The sequence below is a fragment of the Meleagris gallopavo genome, chromosome 1, assembly GCF_000146605.3.
Source record: "Meleagris gallopavo isolate NT-WF06-2002-E0010 breed Aviagen turkey brand Nicholas breeding stock chromosome 1, Turkey_5.1, whole genome shotgun sequence".
Taxonomy (NCBI): Eukaryota; Metazoa; Chordata; class Aves; order Galliformes; family Phasianidae; genus Meleagris; species Meleagris gallopavo.
This window is the reverse complement of record NC_015011.2, coordinates 176921596-176940002: the sequence shown is the minus strand read 5'-3', so window position 1 is coordinate 176940002 and position 18407 is coordinate 176921596. Positions and strand designations below refer to the sequence as shown.

Here is an 18407-nt window from a genome sequence, read left to right as displayed (position 1 = left end):
CTGACGGTCCCGCTCCCTTTGCAGGCTGCTCGGTCGCGTTTAGAGCCAGCGCGAGGCTGAGCCGGCGGCACCGCGGGCATTGCCGGGAGCGAGCCCGGCCCCCACTGAAATTCCGGCGTCTTGAGAGAGGGGAGGAAGATCCTCGTCTTCCGAAGCCTCCTCAATGAGTGCCAAGCTCTCCAAGGAGTTGAGGCTGTCGCTGCCGCCTTGTCTCCTGAACAGGACGTCTGCCACCTCGAACACCAGCAGCACCTGCATCACGCAAGTGGGTCAGCTCTTTCAGTCTTTCTCCTCCACCCTCGTTCTCATCGTCCTCGTCACCCTCATCTTCTGCCTCATCCTCCTCTCCCTCACCACCTTCCACATCCACAAGAGGAAGATGAAGAAGCGGAAGATGCAGAAGGCACAGGAGGAGTACGAGCGGGACCACTGTGCCCGCAGCAGCGGCAGCGGCAGCCGGCACCCCGCACCGGGAGAGACCCCCCCGGAGAGAGACAGCCGCCTGGGAAGACCCCCCCGGGACTCGGAGATCCAGCGCCCCCCCCCACGGCAGCCCCCAGCTCCCAGTCAGCGCAGGCAGCTTTGGACACAGCTGGCATGGGGCTCTTGCAGACGGTGATTTTGTCATGATGGTTTAGGGGAGCCCGGGAGAAAGCATCTTTGTAAATACCGGAGTGATTATTCTAGTCCTCAAAGAAGAAGAAAACATTGCTAATTCCAATGAACGAACAAGCCCATGATCCAAGCGCATGACAGATCACATCGCGTTTCTCATTGACTGTGCAAGGAAAGGATGCGTCTTTGTGCTGGAGAAGGACCTGCACGCAGCGACAATATACCTAGCCTGGAGGAGAGAGTCAGGGGCAGAGGTCCCTTTTCCCTAGACATTGTTACCTCCAGGGCTGGGGTGATCCCACTACTGGATCCCCCCTGCCCCCAGTGTCACACTGCATGGTGTGGCTGGGGTGTGGAGTTGGGGGAGTGGCAGGTCAGGCGGGTGCCTTGGGATCCCCCTGTCTTCTTGGAGCAGCTCTCTGTTGTGCTTGGACCTGTGCCCCTGGCCCACCCTTCTCGCTCCTCTCCAGGACTGGATCTTGTTTTGAGTAACACCCACCCCCCGTTGGGTTTAGGTGAACTGCAGTGCCCTGCGGCCCCATCCTCCAGCTGCAGCTTTCCTCTCCCCCCCAGCATCTGTCATCTCTAAATGCCTCCCCATGACACAACCCTTGAAACCATTGCCATTCTGTGTGGTGGCATGAGGTGATACACCTCAGGGGAAGATGGCCTTGTTCCTCCTGGGGTCCCAAAACAAACCCTGTTCTGCACCAGGCATCCTGCTCCAACCACGCTGCAGTTAAAGCTTCACCTCCCAGCAAGGAATCCTGCAGCAGAACGGGGCCAGCTTCTACTTTTTTAGGCTGATATGTATTTTTATCCCTTCTAATCTAGTAAGCAGTTAAGGACAGACAACACTAAATTTCTTGCCTCTCCTCTTCTGGGGAACTAACCAGGCAGTTGTGCAAAATATCAGCTCTTAATGCCCAGCAGGTATTTATTTTGGAAGTGTGGTTTCTCCCTAGCGAACAGCAGTGCTTTTGTCAGTGTGGGCAGGTGCGGTGCTGCTGGTGCTGTGTGTGCTGGAGGAGTGTGGGGCAGCGTCCGGTGCAGCTTTGTTTAGCGATTAAATCAAAGCCCATTCCTTGAAGGTGCCTTAACAGAGTGCCGTATCTGAACTTTGAAACGTCTTGTGTGGTATCATAGCAGAGGCAGCCCTCTGCTGTGCATATTAACATCTGAAAAATACAGCAAACGAAGAGTAATCCTGAGGGATTTTCTAAATTTTTTTTCTCTCCCCATATCTTGGCATTCAGAGTGATGTGAGGTAGCTGTAGCCCACAGGTTGTAACATTCTGCTGTTCTCTGCCCCCTGGTGTGACTGCTGGGTTGGAGAACCCTTGTGCAGGCAGCACAAAGGTGAAAAGAGAAAAGGGTGCCACAGCGCTCCATAGTCCATGGACAGCACCAATATGCAGGGGTTTCAAGGCAGTGCTTCTCTTAACCCTGTCTTACCCCTTTGTGATCTTGCTTGGTGGAAAATTCCTGTTGGGTTTCAATGCGTGCCTCTAGCACCCAGGTGGGTGCAGTAGCATCCAGCTCCAGGAGCTGCTCTACCAGCTGAGGTTGGTGCAGAAATGAACCCGGTGTTGGTGGTATGGTGTGGTGGGAGTGATGGCCGATGCTCCCTGGTGTGACCAGATGCTAATGGCTACTGCTGTGTTACTGGGCAAGGAAATGGGCTTTGTTTTGTTTCCCCTAATAAAGGATGCATGAACTTTTGTGTTTAACCTCCTTATGCAACCGCAACACAGTATTGCACCACAGGGAATAGATTTAGGACAGTGAGGAGTGTTCAGTGAACAGTAACGGAGCTTCCTGATCGTGATCTCCACTAAATAGAGAGATATTATTTTCCCCTTTATTTTGTGCCTTTTCTTAAAAATCAGTATATAATTTTGAGTTTTATAAAAGCAATAAGATGTTCCAAATCACTCCAGTGCATTTCTGGTTGATGGTTTCACTTCTTTAGCGTCTCTAGTCAGACACTCTTCCTTCTGCCTTATGCACTCAAGGCATGCAATAATTCCCCAGAAGTGTACTGCTTGTCACATCTCATTGCAGTTATAAAATTGCCCTATTTTTGAGGAAAAAAAAAAGGATGGAAATATATATATCTTTATACATATTATGGATATATAGATATATATATTATTTATATAATCTCATGACACTAAGAATAGTTGCAGAAATGTAATAAATTAAAATGTTATCTTGTAAACCTCTATCCTCTGTTAATTAGGTTTGATTTAATATTTTAATATCTCTGTATTTATGTAAATCTGTGTAAATTATGTGGTCTATAAGTAAAATTTCATACTGACTTTAATTTTTTCAGAACTGTGAGCTTCTTGTGGTGTCATTCAAGGTTTTGCATTTCTAAAGTTAAATTCTACAGGATGTGAGAAGTTATGAATTCCTGTTATCACACAGAAATGCTGCAATAAGGCTCATGTGTACTCCCAGTGCATGACCCTACCTTGAAGTATTGTGAGCTTACGAGGTTTCATTGAGCGGTCTCAGGAGATCTAGTTGATACAAGCAGGGCACGTAGGTTTTCGTTTTCATGAAACAATAAGCGATCTAGGGAATAAATGTGGATTTTTAAAACAGAGTTTATGCTTGGAGGTTCTGTCAAATCAATTGCTTCAAAGCCCTACAGCTACAGCTAAATTCCTGCACTTAGCATTCAGTATTAATAAGGCTGATGCTTCTTCCCTTTCCCCTCCTACTTAAACTAGAAAAGTGTAGGAAATTGTTCATATTTCTAAAGCATACATTTTCAGCTAACTGTGAAACTGCCCAAAGGGTTTTGAATCTACATATTTTATGCAAGTGTAATATCTATGTATCTGTATCCATATATTTAACTATTTTTGTGTAACCTTTTCTACGATATTTGATAGAGATGCCGGGTATGTACCATTCTCGTACGTAAGGAAGGATTTATACCCTGTCAGTATGGACATTCTTTTTCCTGTGAACTGTTAGAAATTTGCACTGTTTTCTGGCAAGTTAGGATGGAGCCTGGACAGCTGGAGAACAGACCGTCCTTCCTCTGGTGAGGTCCACATCCTCTGCTGGATTTTCCCGCTTCGAAATCAGAATCAGAGCCTGCTGCTGGACAGCGTCTTGCTATAAGAAGGAGTGCTGTGGTGCTCACGGCCCGGCCCAGTTATCCCACTGAGGGAGCATGACTGCCGTTACTGGGTGCGTAGGGCTGCTCAGAAGCCGGGTCCCAACGAGCCGATGGTTCCTCATCCTGCGGAGCGTCCCTGGAGCTGCTGCTTATCTCAGCTCCACCTGCAAAGGGAGCTGGAACCTGCTCATCGTCCACACAACGGGTGGTGGCATCCCGCAGCCCTGCTCTGTGCCCAGCCCTGTGCTTCAGTGGGAATGGGACTGTTGTGTACGAGGGCCGGGATCCAGAGCTGTGGTCAGCTCTGCTTTGACAGACTGATGTGTGTGTGTGGATCCGGTGTGTGGGCAGGGAGAGTCATTTCATTCACATGTATCAGTCCAGCATTTCTGCTGCGGGGGGGGCTGTCTGCTGCAAAAGTAATCTCTGAGATGAGATTTGCCAGCTCACCACCCAGACATGTTTTAGCTTTTGATAAATCTGTCCCAGACGTATATCTGTGTATGCGTGGATATATATCTCAAAAGATCTGCTAGACAAAAAGCAAAGAACAGAGATTCCACCTTATAGGCCAAATTGTCCTTTGACTAATTTTTTTTTTAATTTTTATTATTTTTTTCCCTTTAGTTTTTAATTAATTTTAAAAGCTACACTCTTCAATGTAAATAGCAAGTTATTACGTGAGTAATGTTTTCCACAGCATTTCTCAGTAGTTGCTATCTTGTTTCTGGATCTCTATGCCCAGTGTTTTGAAGCAACTGTGTTTTTCTTGTTCTGTTGTTATGAATGCAACTTTTATGTAGAAAGGAAAAAGAACATGATCTAACTCCTTAGGACAGGACTGAATTATTGCAAATCTAGTTATGGTTCTTGGTTGCTCTTTTCTTTCTAGTAGTCATTTTCTCTGCACGTTTGTATTTTTTCTATGGGTAGTTGAAACCCTGCATTTTAACAAGTATGCAAGGTATGGAGGGTAACATGAAAAATGAAATAGGAAAATTTCTTTTTCCTCTTTTGTGTAAATAGCAAAATTTATAATGACTTAGACACCGTTCCATTACAGTTCTCATCTACATAGAAATTGGCATGACTCATATACAAACCTTTATGTTAAGTATTAGAACTACTTTTATCCAGGACTGATTTTCTCATCTCTTTCTGGTATCTGACTTCTTTTTTCACTGAAGCCAAATTTTCCATCTGATCACTAAATAAATTCCTAGTAGAACAGAGCATCTTTCTGTTTTCAGTTTTTTACATGTAGTTCTCTGCTCTGTATCCAGCCAAACTCCACAGCACAGCAAATGTGCTACGAACTTGTGAAGACTGGAAGGCGTAGGAGCCCTGTGGGGAGAGCTGACTGTCCGGCAAGCACACAGGTGCAGTTCCTGCCAAGGTGGAGGGGAAGCCTCTCCGTCCACTGCCTGACTGGGTGAAGGGGGATTCCTTGCAGCCTCAGCAGACAAATATCAGCCTCCTTCACGACACTGTTTCTCCAAAACGTCATTTTCTATATGACACTGGATCTCATTTTGTAAATTACCTGTAATATTTCTCATTCATGTCAAAGCAGGCTTCATTGCTTCACTGGTACCATATATTCTCTGTGGATAACTAGAATCATTTGTTTTCCAGCCCGGTACCTCCACAAGCGTCAATTTTGTATGAGCTAGGAAATAAATATTTGGATCAGAACACTGTCAGTAGAAATTGTCTTTATTTATATTTTCTGATTATCCAGTTGGCTTTTCTTTGTTGTTTTCTTCTTTGAAATGGAGCAATATAATCTGTTCATTATTTCACTTTTCTAAAGAGGACAAAGATTTTTAAGCAAGTACTGCAAAATACACAGAGAAAAATTTCACATTGTAGAGCAGAACAAGATCATACAGGTTTTGTTGGTTTCAGTGGAATTCTTTGTTCTCTTCAGACCCCCAACCAAGCAAAATGCTTACCAAAAATCATCTGAAGGAATTCATGTATTAGAGGCAGTTTGCCTTTTGCTTATGATTTTAGCTTTGCAATAAGCACTAAAACACAATCACTGACAAAATACAGGCTAAAACTTTTCAGACACCGAGTAATCTAAAAATAATAAAGGATCCTAGGGGATTAAGAACACTGTAAATAAGGGGTAAGTGTACCACATTAGAAGCAGAAACTATGAGCTCAGTAACACAATAAAAGCAATACGTGCTGGAGGATAAATTCATAATTGTAAGCAAGCACCTTTAAATTTTATTCCTGGCTCTGTCACTCTTTTGTTGTTAGTCCTTCAACTTCTAAGCTATTTATGTAGTAACAAATATGTAACTTACCTATTAAATAAAGACCAGGAATTTGCAAATATGCAGCCCTAATATGAATCAAATAAGCCTCATATGCACTAAGAAAGTGCTGATCCCATAATACCAATTAAGAGAGTCTTTATGCTGATCACCTGGCTCGAATTACTCAAGTGCTTACATTTGGCAGCCAGATCGAAGTGGCACACGGCACAGCTGGGAGATGGATGGCTGGGCAAGGTGCTTCAACAGCCACGCCGAGAGGCTCAATAGAATTTTTTTAAGTTGAAGTGGAATGCGTATTATGAAGGAGAGCCAAGAAGACTTATGCTTATTTCACCATTTCATCACTCACAGCACTTGTCTCATAACAGTCCTGCGTGGCTTTGAGCAGAGTGCTGACTAAGGTATTAAGGATATAGAAGTAGAAAGTTCTTGGGAATAATTCCACCACTAATGAAGCTGATGGCAAAACCTTCTCAAGTTCAGTGAGGTCCAAGATTACACAGATCTCACCTGCTGCTGGCTGTCCATCCCTTGCCAGTGCAATCGGACTGCTGACTGCTACCCTCAGTATTTCTGTAGTATTTGCGGATTTCTCCCGTGATTCGGCTCATGGGCTGTATCCAGCTCCAGTAGGGGGCAGCAGGGAACAACCTGGGTGTTACCTGTATGTGACCTTTCTTTAGTTTTCTTTACTGCCTGCAATTCATTCTGAATCTGATTTTCCACTGGACAGCTATTCTTGTGAGTCTTTCCTTAGGATGAGCTACATTTGCTGGGCTTGCTTCTTCCTTACCTCTCTCTAACAAAGCAGGATTTCTCTCTCTAAATGATCATTTCCTTTGATTTCTACAAAGATTCTGTAAGACTTTTCTCTCCTTTTGATCTAACATTATCATACCTTTATGCATATCTCTGCTACTAAGCATTTGAGAAAGAGCAGGGCTTCAAACAGCCTGAGAAATCCTGCCATGTGTCCCGACACGGCCCATTGGCTCTGGAGAAACATCACATTTCTGATTAAACTGCCAGCTCTAGACTACAAGCTGAAACTGCTGAAAAATCGTCATTCTTTCATAACAAGAATCACTGTAAGGAAAAGTAGCTGCTTCTAACAGGGGAGAGTATATAGACAACAGGATATGGTGATAGGATGCATATAAATGTTTTTTTTGTCAAGCCTTTAGGACAGACAAGGACGACTTAATTTCTAATAAAGGCCAGCCTCCTGGTCCATATTTTCTTCTTCTAAAACAGTTTATCACAATCCATTCTTTTACTTCTAAATATTTGTGGAGCTACTAGACATATACTTTTACATCTTAGACATATACATTTACCTTGCCTCACAGTTGGGGGGCTCTTCTTATCTATAAATACCAACTGATCTGTTTAAAGTCTATTTGTTTTCATTATAGAAATGCAGTTTCTACTAAATCATCTGCTAGACCTTAGCAAAAGAAAGCCTTCACTTCCAGAACATGTGCTGAAGCTTGCACAGTCTGGCAATGATGATGCCAGACTGATAAGGACAAGTGTCCAGCTGATCACATACAGTCACTTTGCAAAATTCAGTGAACAACTTTTGATCGCTTTTGAGCAAACAACAAGAAACATTCAAAGTCGGAGACAACCTTGTCTTTTTGCCTATTGACAACAGTGCTAATTCAACTCCTCTCTGCTCTACCACTTGAGTTATCCTGGATTAATGTAGTTCTAAAATGGAGCTGAATATACAGGCCATTACCTATGTGACAGAACTGCTCTAAAATCAGTTCTTCCAGGGCTACAGGGACTATGATGAACCTAGCAGGGGAGTGGAGAAGGCAGCTGAGATATGACAGACTGGGCTTAGTACTATGGTTTGCACAGGGCTGTAGCCATGTGACAGAGGCGCTGCGTCAAAGATTCCCAAGGCTCGTCCACTCACAAGTGAAAAAAACAGCAGTGAAGAACAGCTCTTTTGCCATGATATCTGGGTGTGATCTCTTTTATAGAGAAAAATCTCAAATACTACAGCTTACAGAGAAACCCTCGAGACTGCTATGCTCTAATTACGGCCTTTTCCGTTTCTTTTCAGAATGTTCTTTCAAACATTCTAGAAAAAAAAGAATCTCAGATTCTGTCTGAAAAAGTAAGCAATATCACACCATAAGCCGTGTTAGAAAGGCACCAGGCTGACAAATGTGGATTTGTTCACAGCCTGGGCATTTCACCATCAGTGCTGCTGCTGCTGCACTGAGGGGCCCTGAGGAGGAAGAGACCTCCCTTGGGAGTGCAGGCCTCACCCCAGCTGCACCCGCACTGCTGGTGGTTTCCATTTGCCTTCCAGCCAGCATCTCTACCCCACGCTACCTGAATTGAGTGTTAGGCCTTCACTGACTTATTTTACCTGGACTGAAACAAGTTATGGCACAATTGCGTGAATGGGTAGTGAATGAGTTAGTAAATTATAAGGGAGTGTGGACAGATGGGGCAGCATCTGTCAGCAGGGGAAGGGACGCAGAGGTGCTGAGCCCTTCAGACCATTTTGGGAAAGAGCTTATGAGTCTTAGCCTAACTGCTGCTTAATATCTTTCTCGTGGATGTCTGGGATTAAAATACAGACATCATCTGGGGCTGCAGAGCTTCAGCTCTTGAATAGTGCCATGTTCACCATTGTGGTACCCACAGCCTGCTCACACCCTATGGCATTTGGCTGCACTCCCCTGCTTTCTTTCCTCCAGCCACTGAACGAGTTCCATGTGTGTCCAGCCACACACAATGTCTGCAGCTGACCTGGTGTCTTACTCACTGACCTGGTTTCTTATACACAGAACAAACAGAGCTCCATGGCTGACAGTGGAGTGATCTGTGCCAATCAGGTCCCAGCTGCTCCTGCCTCCCTCCCAGTGCAGACATCATCATGGGTTCACCTACTCCAGAGAAATTGCTTTAGCAGGCATTGGACTACTTGATCTCCAGAGGTCACTTCTGACCCCTATGATTCTGTAATTCTCTAACTGCCAGACCAGCCACCCACAGGTCTTAAAAGGTCTCCACACCTTCCAGTCTTCAGCTGTTCTTTCAGAAATAGTTGAAATTAACCAATGAATGCAGAAATGTCTGGAGGAGGACAACTGACAGGCAGTTGGGCAGTGAATATGATGGCACAATAACGCAGTCATTACTGAAATAAGCTATTTTTCACATCTCATGAATTGTAAGTAAATTTAAAGACTTTTCTGGTGCCTGATTCATAGTTTTGAAATGTTTAGATTTGGCAATGCTGCTCAACAATATCTTTGAAGCCCATCTGTGCTGTTTATCTGCTCTCTCTTCTACCCCCAGGCATTGTCTGTTTCTTTTGATTTTCCAGATTATAACCCTTTGAAGAAAGAAGTTAGGGGTTTGTCTGATAATTGTGGTGGTTCCATTAAGCTTGTTCAGAAGGTGAATCATAGATTCCTAAGACTAGATGAAGGGATATAACTACAAAATGATCTACTGTCTGTCACAAATAGGATTTTAATCCAGTAATTCAAGTCCTGCCTGGCATGACGACTGACACAGGAACATTCATTTTTTAGAGAGACAATGACAGCTGATTTTCAGACTGAAAGTGGTGGATCATCCAGTTCAGACTTTCAGAAGTTGTTCCAGTCACTACGAAAGTAACTTAAAAAACAAAAGAGCTTGTCCCTTCAAGGAAATAATTTTTGGTATGTGAAATAAAGTTAGCACATGCAGTAGTTATTAGGACACTGTTAAAAAGAGACATCTGGCAAGGAAGGTAAGCCATCTGTGAAAATACAGTTCCTATTACATGAAATAACCCAAACAATCTCCCAGTTGTTATAAATTCACAGCACTGGGAGTGTAAACAAAACTGTGTCCTGGGGGAAAAATATGCACGAGTATTACATATGCAACTGTGTACCTACTCTGGAGGTGTCAGCTGAAATAAATGAGATGCTTGTGGTGGCTGTGGAATTTTGTCTCACAAAATAAACTACATTTACAGATTTCTTCCTTCTCCTTCATTCATTGTTTCACCTTTTTCCAATGATTCTTTAGCAAAAACATCTTGTGCTGAACATAAAAAATATTTTGCTGTGCCACATTAACACCAGAGCAGGTGGAGAGGTTTTGTTTGGCTTGACACTGCCTGGAGTGAGTGAAGGTCTGTCTGAGTGAGTGAAATCCTACTGAAATTAATCATGGAATAGAATCATCAAATTTGGAAAGACCACTAAGATCATTTAGTCCAAACACCAACCCATGACTGTGACCACCTTAGATGATGTGTGACATACACTCCTTTCTTGAACATCTCCAGGAACGGTGAATTCACCACCTTCCTGAGCAGCCTGTTCCAGTGTCTCATCACTTTTCCTGAGAAGAACTTTTTCCTAGTATCCTACCTGAAATAGGAATGGAAAATTGGATCATATCCAATGGGGTTTCGGTCACATAACAAATATTTTGAAGCATATCTTATTGTTTTGAGGTCCAATGTGCATCAAATGCGCTATATTAGGAAGTTCAAATGGCCTTTTACATTTAAATATCTGAAAACTATTTTGCCTATAGATAACACAAAAATATTTTCTAAAGAAGACTGAAGGACATAGAATTGCCTCATCAGATTTTTTTAAATTATAATTAAGCATGCACTTTAATGAAAATGTTTAGGCTGATTACAGAGTTGTGCACCTTGTCAAGAGAAAAACAAATAAAATGCAGTATAGTGTCCTACAGTTGTAAGCAATTACATTTTGTGTCAGCAGTGGCCAGGTTTCTTCTCATCTTGCTTCTCGTGAACTTTGCAATGGTTGAAATGATTGCACTGTTAGCAATTGCAAGTTTAATTCAAGATTTTAAGGAATTTCACAAAACAAAACCTTTGGGGTCTAGGGCTTTGTTGCAAATGAACGTTGTTCACCCTTTCAGCACCTGGGAAAACAGTCACCTTGGCCTGTGTGACCAGGGAGAGGCCCAACAGCAGCCAGGTTGAGGCCTGGGGAGAAAGCATGATGCAGGAGCCTAGAGCTCTTCAAGTTTACTGGATGTGAGCTAAAAAATTTTGGCTTGAGTTGGAGCTGTGGGGAGCCAGGACACTGAGGTTGGTCCTGCAGAAGTTGAAAAAAATTCAATATTCTTGTTTGTTCAAGAATGACCACAGTTAACGCACCTTAGTGGGCTACATATAGTGACATAGGCTACATATGATCTAGAGCTTTGTGCATTTATATATATAAATGTATGTGTTTGCATATCATATATGTCTCTGTGTATATATATATATGTATATATATCATATATAAACTATCAATCACACTCATAATAATATGATTGCTCCTCTTGAATCCCATTCAAATGGATTCAAATTTCAAGTTAATGAGGTTTCCAGAAAAGTTTTGCTATTTGTCCTTCTCAAATTTCTTTCATCTTGTTCTAAAAAAAAAGAAGAAGAAAAAAAAAGTAAAAGTAAAAAAATCACCTCTTAGAGAAAGTTTTGGTTATTTATATAGCATAAGCAAATGACATCAAACCTATTCTCTTCCAGTCTAAGTTCATTTTGGTTTGTCATAAAAGCATTCATGCTTACCAGTGAATATTTCCTGGAGTATGCAGATAGATACAAGACAACATACTGAAACAAGATTAATTTCAAATAATTCAGAAAAGAGCCATAGGATAGTGCAGGTAATATATGAGAACGTAAACAAATACGATCCGTTCTGCTTACCCCTGCTTACCCCTTACAAGCTGGAAGGTTGTTTGAGCACAGTCCTACATGGGGAAGACTTTTTTTTTTTTGGTAGTGAATAATGTGTTAGAATAAGGTAAAATAGCATGATGTGACATAAAGTGTGAAAACTGAGCCTGTATGTTCTGTAGTAGAGTGATGGTGGATTGGGCTCTGGCACATTCTTATCATTTGGATTGTTTGAATCCACAATATTCTAAAATATCATTATTGCTAAAGAAGTTACATGGTTGATGCAAAGATTTCTGGTCAATTATGTTTCTCAGATCGATTTCTACAGGAGACTGGACAAGATGATTATATCGCTTTCCTTTAGCTTTCAATTGATTCATGGTGTACATTTTTTTATCATAAAATATCTATTTGGTGTATAGGAATTAATATTTTTTTCAGAAAATTGCACAGAAATTGACTGTTTTTTTTAAAATATTTTTGTATATTTTAATGTCAGAAGTCTTTTTTAATTGGGATAACATTTTCTAGATTGAAGAGTTCCTCTTTGATTTTTTTCAGCACATCCTCATGGCAGCAGGACACATTCAACAGACAGAGGACATTCAAGATGCTTGACAACAACTGGCAGATGCCTAATAGTAAAGTCCACCTTAAACAATGCTCCGGTCTTCTCTCCCACACTCTTCATTTCAAGATATGAACTGGAAAGTTAAAAAATGTGTGAAGAAAGCAGATTGAGCAAAGAGAATATCACTCTGTATTCTGTATTTTCATAATTCAGGTTGAGTATAAGCTGAAAATACTGTGGGATTTACAGTCTTTCTTCTTGATTGAAGACTAAGCAATTGGAAGAGAAGAAGGTTATCAGGAGTAGTCAACATGGATTCACCAAGGAGAAATCATGCTTGACCAACCTGGTAACTTTCTATTATGTCATCAGTGGCTGGATAAATGAAGGGGAGATCTGTGGATGTTGTGTACTTTGACTTCAACAAGGCGTTTGACACAAAATACTTGTTATGAAACTTAGAAATTGTGGGATTGATGAGTAGATGGTGAGGTGGACTGAGAATTGTCTGACTAGCAGAGCACAGAGGGTGGTAATCAGCAACACAGAGTCTGCTTGGAGGCCTGTAACTAGCAGTGTTTCCCAAGTGCGGGGTCCGATCTTGTTCAATATCTTCACCACTGACCTGGATGAAGGGATAGAGCCCACCCTCAACAAGTTTGCTGATAATACAAAGCTGGGAGGAGTGAATGACACATTGGAATGCTGTGCTGCAATTCAACAGGACCTAGACAGACTGGAGATTTGGGCAGTGAGGAACCTGATGAGGTTTGACAAGAGCAAGTGTAGAGTTTTGTACCTGGGGAGGAATAACTGCATGCATCAACACAGATTAGAAGACAACCTGCTGAAGAGGAGCTTTGCAGAGAAGGACCTGGATGTCCTGGTGGACAACAGGTTGGCCATGAGCTAGCAGTGAACCCTTGTGGCCAAGAAGGCTGAGGTATCCTAGGGTGCATTAAAAAGAGCATGGCCATAGATTGAGAGAGGTGATTCTCCCCCTCTATTTTGCCCTGGTGAGGCCACATTTAGACTACTGTGTCCAGTTCTAGGTTTCCCAGTTGGAAAAAGACAGGGATCTCCTAGAAGTAGTAGAGTGGAGAACCACAAAGATGATAAAGGGCCCTGGAGCATCTTCTGTATGAGGAAAGACTGAGTAACCTGGATCTGTTCAGCCTGGGGAAAAGAAGGCTGAGAGGGGGTCTTGTCAATGCTTATGAATATCTAATTGGATGTGGGAGGCAAATGTATGAGTCCAGGCTCTTCTTGGTGGTGTGTAACGATAGGACAAGGAGTAATGGTCTAAAATTTGAACACTGGAAGTTCTATAGTAACATGCGAAGAAAGTTCTTTATGGTAAGAGTGATAGAACACTGATAAAGGTTGTCCAAAGAGGTTGTGAAGTCTCTTTCTATGGAGATATTCAACACCCATTTGGACACCTACCTGTGCAACCAATTGTAAGGAAGTCGCTTTAGCAGGGGGTTGGATCAATGATCTCTTGAGGTCCCTTCCAACCCCTGCTATTCTGTGATTCTGTGAAACCTTGCAATTTACTGCATGGAACAGAATAGTTCCATGCAGTATGTTTGTATGTAATGGTTTGTATGTAAATTTGTTACTATGGTTGGTCAGCCACATTAAGCCTTCCTGTGCTGTATGTTATATAAAGAGAAGATTATGTTACCTATCAGAATACAGGAAGAACACAGCTGCGTCTCCTATATATGCAGACCTTTTAGTACATATATATTAATGGCAACGAAATTCAGTAGTCTGAAGGAAGTATTTAAGCACTGACATGACTTTTGCTGCTTCAACTAACCTCACGGACAGATGAAGTGATTGCTCAATATCTCTCTAGAGGCATGACTCAGATTGAAAGAGTGGATGTATTGCACACGCTGGTGGAAAGAAAGAACTTACTGAAGAATGCAGAGCCTTTCTTCAAGGGTGGAATGGAAATAAGTGGAACGAAAGATTGGAAAGGAAAAACAAAAGCAAGAGTGAATGGGCTTCCAGGCTTTGCTCTCCCGCTAATCTCTCTGACCTACTGGTAATCTTTTATGACTATTTCCTGAACTGTGTTTTTATCTTCTCTGTCACGAAACACCATTTGCCTTGCATGAGGGCCATGAAACCTGACTCTCCCTCATGCTATTCCTCCTATTTTGTTCAAACCCTTTGGGCTAACAACTAAACCTAGTAACAGATCTATGCCTATTGCAAAACTTGTGCAGGAGTCCAAAACTAGAAGAGTGTGTGTTGAGTGGTGAAAATTCTGTTTCCAAGGGTCCCGATCAAGCTTTGGTGGCAATCATATGCTCAGAGTGCCATGGCTGTGAGCAGCAGGTGCAGAAAACTTTGGGTATTGGAGAAGCAGCACTTCAGCTTGATTCTTAATGCACCTTCAGGGTTAAGCAGCAACTAGGTGTGGGAACTTCAACAAGCGTTTGGGACCATTGCCTGCTATAATCACATAAATACTTCACAGGATATCACCCCATTATTACAACAGGGAGCAGTTCTAAAAGTGGCAGAGCTGAGTTATTTTATTGGATCTAGCTTTAAACATCTCCCTAGAGCTGGATCTAGTGAAAACCTTCTCCACTCCAACCCAATTCTATCTTATAGCAGATGCCCTTATTCACAGAGCAGCTTATATCCTTGCATAACCTCATATCCAAGCTCAGATTTCTTTGCAAAACAGATGTATTCACTCCCCATGGTTTTGTCTTGCTCTGCCTCCTTTTTAGATCCAAATCTATAACAAGTTTATAATGAGGTGGTTAGCTATCTGTATAATTTAAACTATAAGCTCCTTGGGGTATGGCCTTTGTTCACATGTACCAGACACACAAATGATTCTATATAAACACAAGGGATATCCCACTAATTAATAACCACTCAGTTCAGCCGTACTTTTGAGGGTGACTCAAACAAGTGGGGGCATTTTAATACTGTTTGTTCTGAGGACTGTCTTCTAAGTAGTGCAAAGTGAGAATATCATTTTAAGTGTATGGAATTATTTTTGACATTAATTCAGTCCCAGATGTGTTGAATTGTTCCAATATGTGAGGCTGAGAAGCTGAAGCCATTGAACATGGATATGGTGGGTTGTTAATGTGCTTGATTATAAGGAAATTAGAACAGTTGCTGAAATGTTGTCATCTGAGTTTAATTTCCAGTGGATTTACGTGAGCATAAAACTCATGGATGAAGTGATATTGCCCTGGATTTTGCTTTTCCAACAGCATAATATTTCCACTGCAGTATTACCACTACAGGTAATATTTTTGCTTACTGAAAACAGCAAAATATTTGTAGATTGTCATTGTGCATGTGACAGTGACGTTCTCTTCTAAAGGGCCCTTTCTGTAATGATAGTGACCTCTGTTTCTATCACTGTTCATAAAATGGCAGAACTCACAAGATTCCAACAGTTCCACAGTTACCAGGAGTAGCAAAATGCTATTCTCAGGTGTAAAAACACATGGTGTTGCACTCCAAAGCAAAGAGTACTGGTCACATTGGTCTGTAAATTTCTTAATTCATGTAAAAAACACTGCCTGTGTTAGTGTGAATTGAAGCAGGTGATACATTCACAGCTCAGGAATGGAAATCTCCAATCCATTCCCTTGGCTGCTGTAATTGTGCTGTAAAAACTTCCTGCCAGCGCATCTGGTATCATACAAGTAGTTACACCTATGTGGACAAAGAAGCTGTTCAGATCCTCTTAAAGATACTCTGGGCTTACAGACTTCTCATCCATCTTTGACACTCGCTGACTGATAGTCATCTGTACCACTACTGACCTGTTCTTGAATTAACTGCAGAGGACTACAGCTTTGCTACTGATCTTTTCAGCCTCATGTTTTTGTATTAGTCATCTGACAGAATGATGATATACATGAAAATGGGTGCTGTAAAGGTAGGGAACTGGATAAGATCTTGCAAGCTAACTGCAAATACCAGGAAGAAGGATTTAAAAGTGGATAAAATCAAGTATTTAACCTCACTAGGAATCTCAGGGGCTTACAAGTTTGAGGACTGTTAGTGTTTGGGACTTACCAGCATGGGCCTCAGATATTGAAGGGATGTTGTAATCTATTGTCTTTGGATGTTAGAAGAGACTCCTTAGCTATTGGAGTCCTAAGTTCAAATCTTTCCTCAATCTATTGGAATTTTTAAATTCTGACTCCAGACAGAAAATGAATTATCAGAGAATCACAGAATCATTAGGGTTGGAAAAGACCACTGAGATCATCCAGTCAAACTGTTAACCCAATCCCACCATGTTCAATAGCCGTGCCCCTCAGTGCACATCTCCACATTTCTAGAACCCCTCCAAGGATGGTGACTGCATCACCTCCCTGGGCAGCCTGTGCCACTATCCTCACCACTATTTTTGTGAAGAATTTTTTCCTAATATCCAACCTGAACCTCCCCTGGCACAACTGAAGAACATTCTATCTTGTCCTATGAGTGTTACCTGGGAGAAGAGGCTGACCTCCATCTCACCACAGCCTCCTTTCAGACAGTTATAGAGAGCAATAAGGTCTCCCCTCAGCCTCCTCTTCTCCAGACTGAACAATCCCAGCTCCCTCATCCACTCCCCATACGGCTTGCTCTCCAGACCCTTCACAGCTTTACTGCCCTTCTCTGGACACATTCTAGGGCCTTGATGTCTTTCTTGCAGAGTGGGGCCCAAAATTGGACGCAGGGCTCAAGGTGCAGCTTCTCCAGTGCTGGATATCATACCAAAGAGTGGATGGATCTATCTCAGCTTTTTTGACTGATTATTCCCTATTTTGCATGGATTGGTTGATTTTTTTTTAAATTTTTTTTTTGCTGACATAGAATGGAGATTCAAGCAGAATAGTTCACTGGATAAGAATCCTTTTCTCTTTCTAGTACTACTTCCTGAGAGATAACAGATTATGCCAGATAGGTAGAATGCAGGGGACTTCATCTATGTATGCAAATACAAAATATATCATTGGATAGAGTGTCCCTTAGCAAATGTCTGTTGAAAGCCATAAGATAGAGATGACAGGTGTTAGTAAAGCTCCTGCAAGGCAGGTGTGAAGCCATAAAATGAGGGAAGCTACAGGTTTGGAAGAGGTTGCTGGAGATATTCTTCTGATACAGTGGTTCTTGAGTCACTCGAGGAATCTGACACAGGCCTGATGGGCTTTTTGCTTATGGCTTACTAGTGCTGTATTAAACCATGTTAGGGCCTTTTATTCTTTTTCTGCACTCTATAATGGCCACCAAGTTTCTGCTTTGACAAATATTCGGTCTTTTCTTTGGTCTCTTCAACTCTCTCTAATACATATGACATTTATCATAACTATAAACAGAATTTGAGATGGAGGGAAGTGATCTCCTTTGGCAGATGCTGAACATGTAGATGATGTGTCCAGCAGTTGTGAATAAACTGGTTGCCAGAATGGGGGCTGAAATGAACTTTAGTCCAGTTGAGACTATCAAATTTTCAGAGTTGTCTTTGCAGTATTCTGCACAGATGATAAAGACTTACTGACAGTTTTATTTAACAACCTTAAGTCTTTTTTCCCCCCATTATTTTAGATTACTGATCTATTTGCTCTCCTGTGTTGATATAACAGTACTTGTGGAAGTATTTTATGATATGAGAATGAACTTGAAACACCCTTTTGACCCAGATAATTACCACATGGTTATCAGTGGTTTCAGGGGATGAGACTCAATGAGTCAGTACCATGTTATTCCTTTTTTACTGTGGTACAGAAATGTGAATTCAAATTCTTTAATTTCCAGAAAAGATTTGGACTAGATTTCCCCTTTACCAGCAGCATACCTATGGGATGAAATCTATGTGTAAGGAATGCAGCTGAGCAGTTGCAGAATGCCTCAACCTACTGGGTTTGTGAAATTAATGCCTTGCCAGTTTTTCAGTCCGCATGGTTCAGTGCATAGTCTTTGAGATTTTCACCAGGGGAAGCCTACATGACCTAGTCCCATAGTGTTGCACTCAGAGAGAAATGTCTGGCTGGCCTCAATCAAAAAGGCATAATTTGGATCAACTCCTTTTCCATCTCTGTCTTA

At 42.0% G+C, this 18407-nt stretch overlaps 1 protein-coding gene across 1 annotated transcript; it reads left to right on the top strand.

The window, feature by feature from the left end:
- Positions 1 to 7: 7 nt before the first annotated feature.
- On the top strand, positions 8 to 5449 carry C1H11orf87 (chromosome 1 C11orf87 homolog). The gene is given in 2 exon segments (XM_010729036.3): positions 8 to 524; positions 527 to 5449. Coding segments are annotated over 2 exon segments (465 nt in total). The 5' UTR covers positions 8 to 163; the 3' UTR covers positions 631 to 5449.
- Positions 5450 to 18407: the final 12958 nt, after the last annotated feature.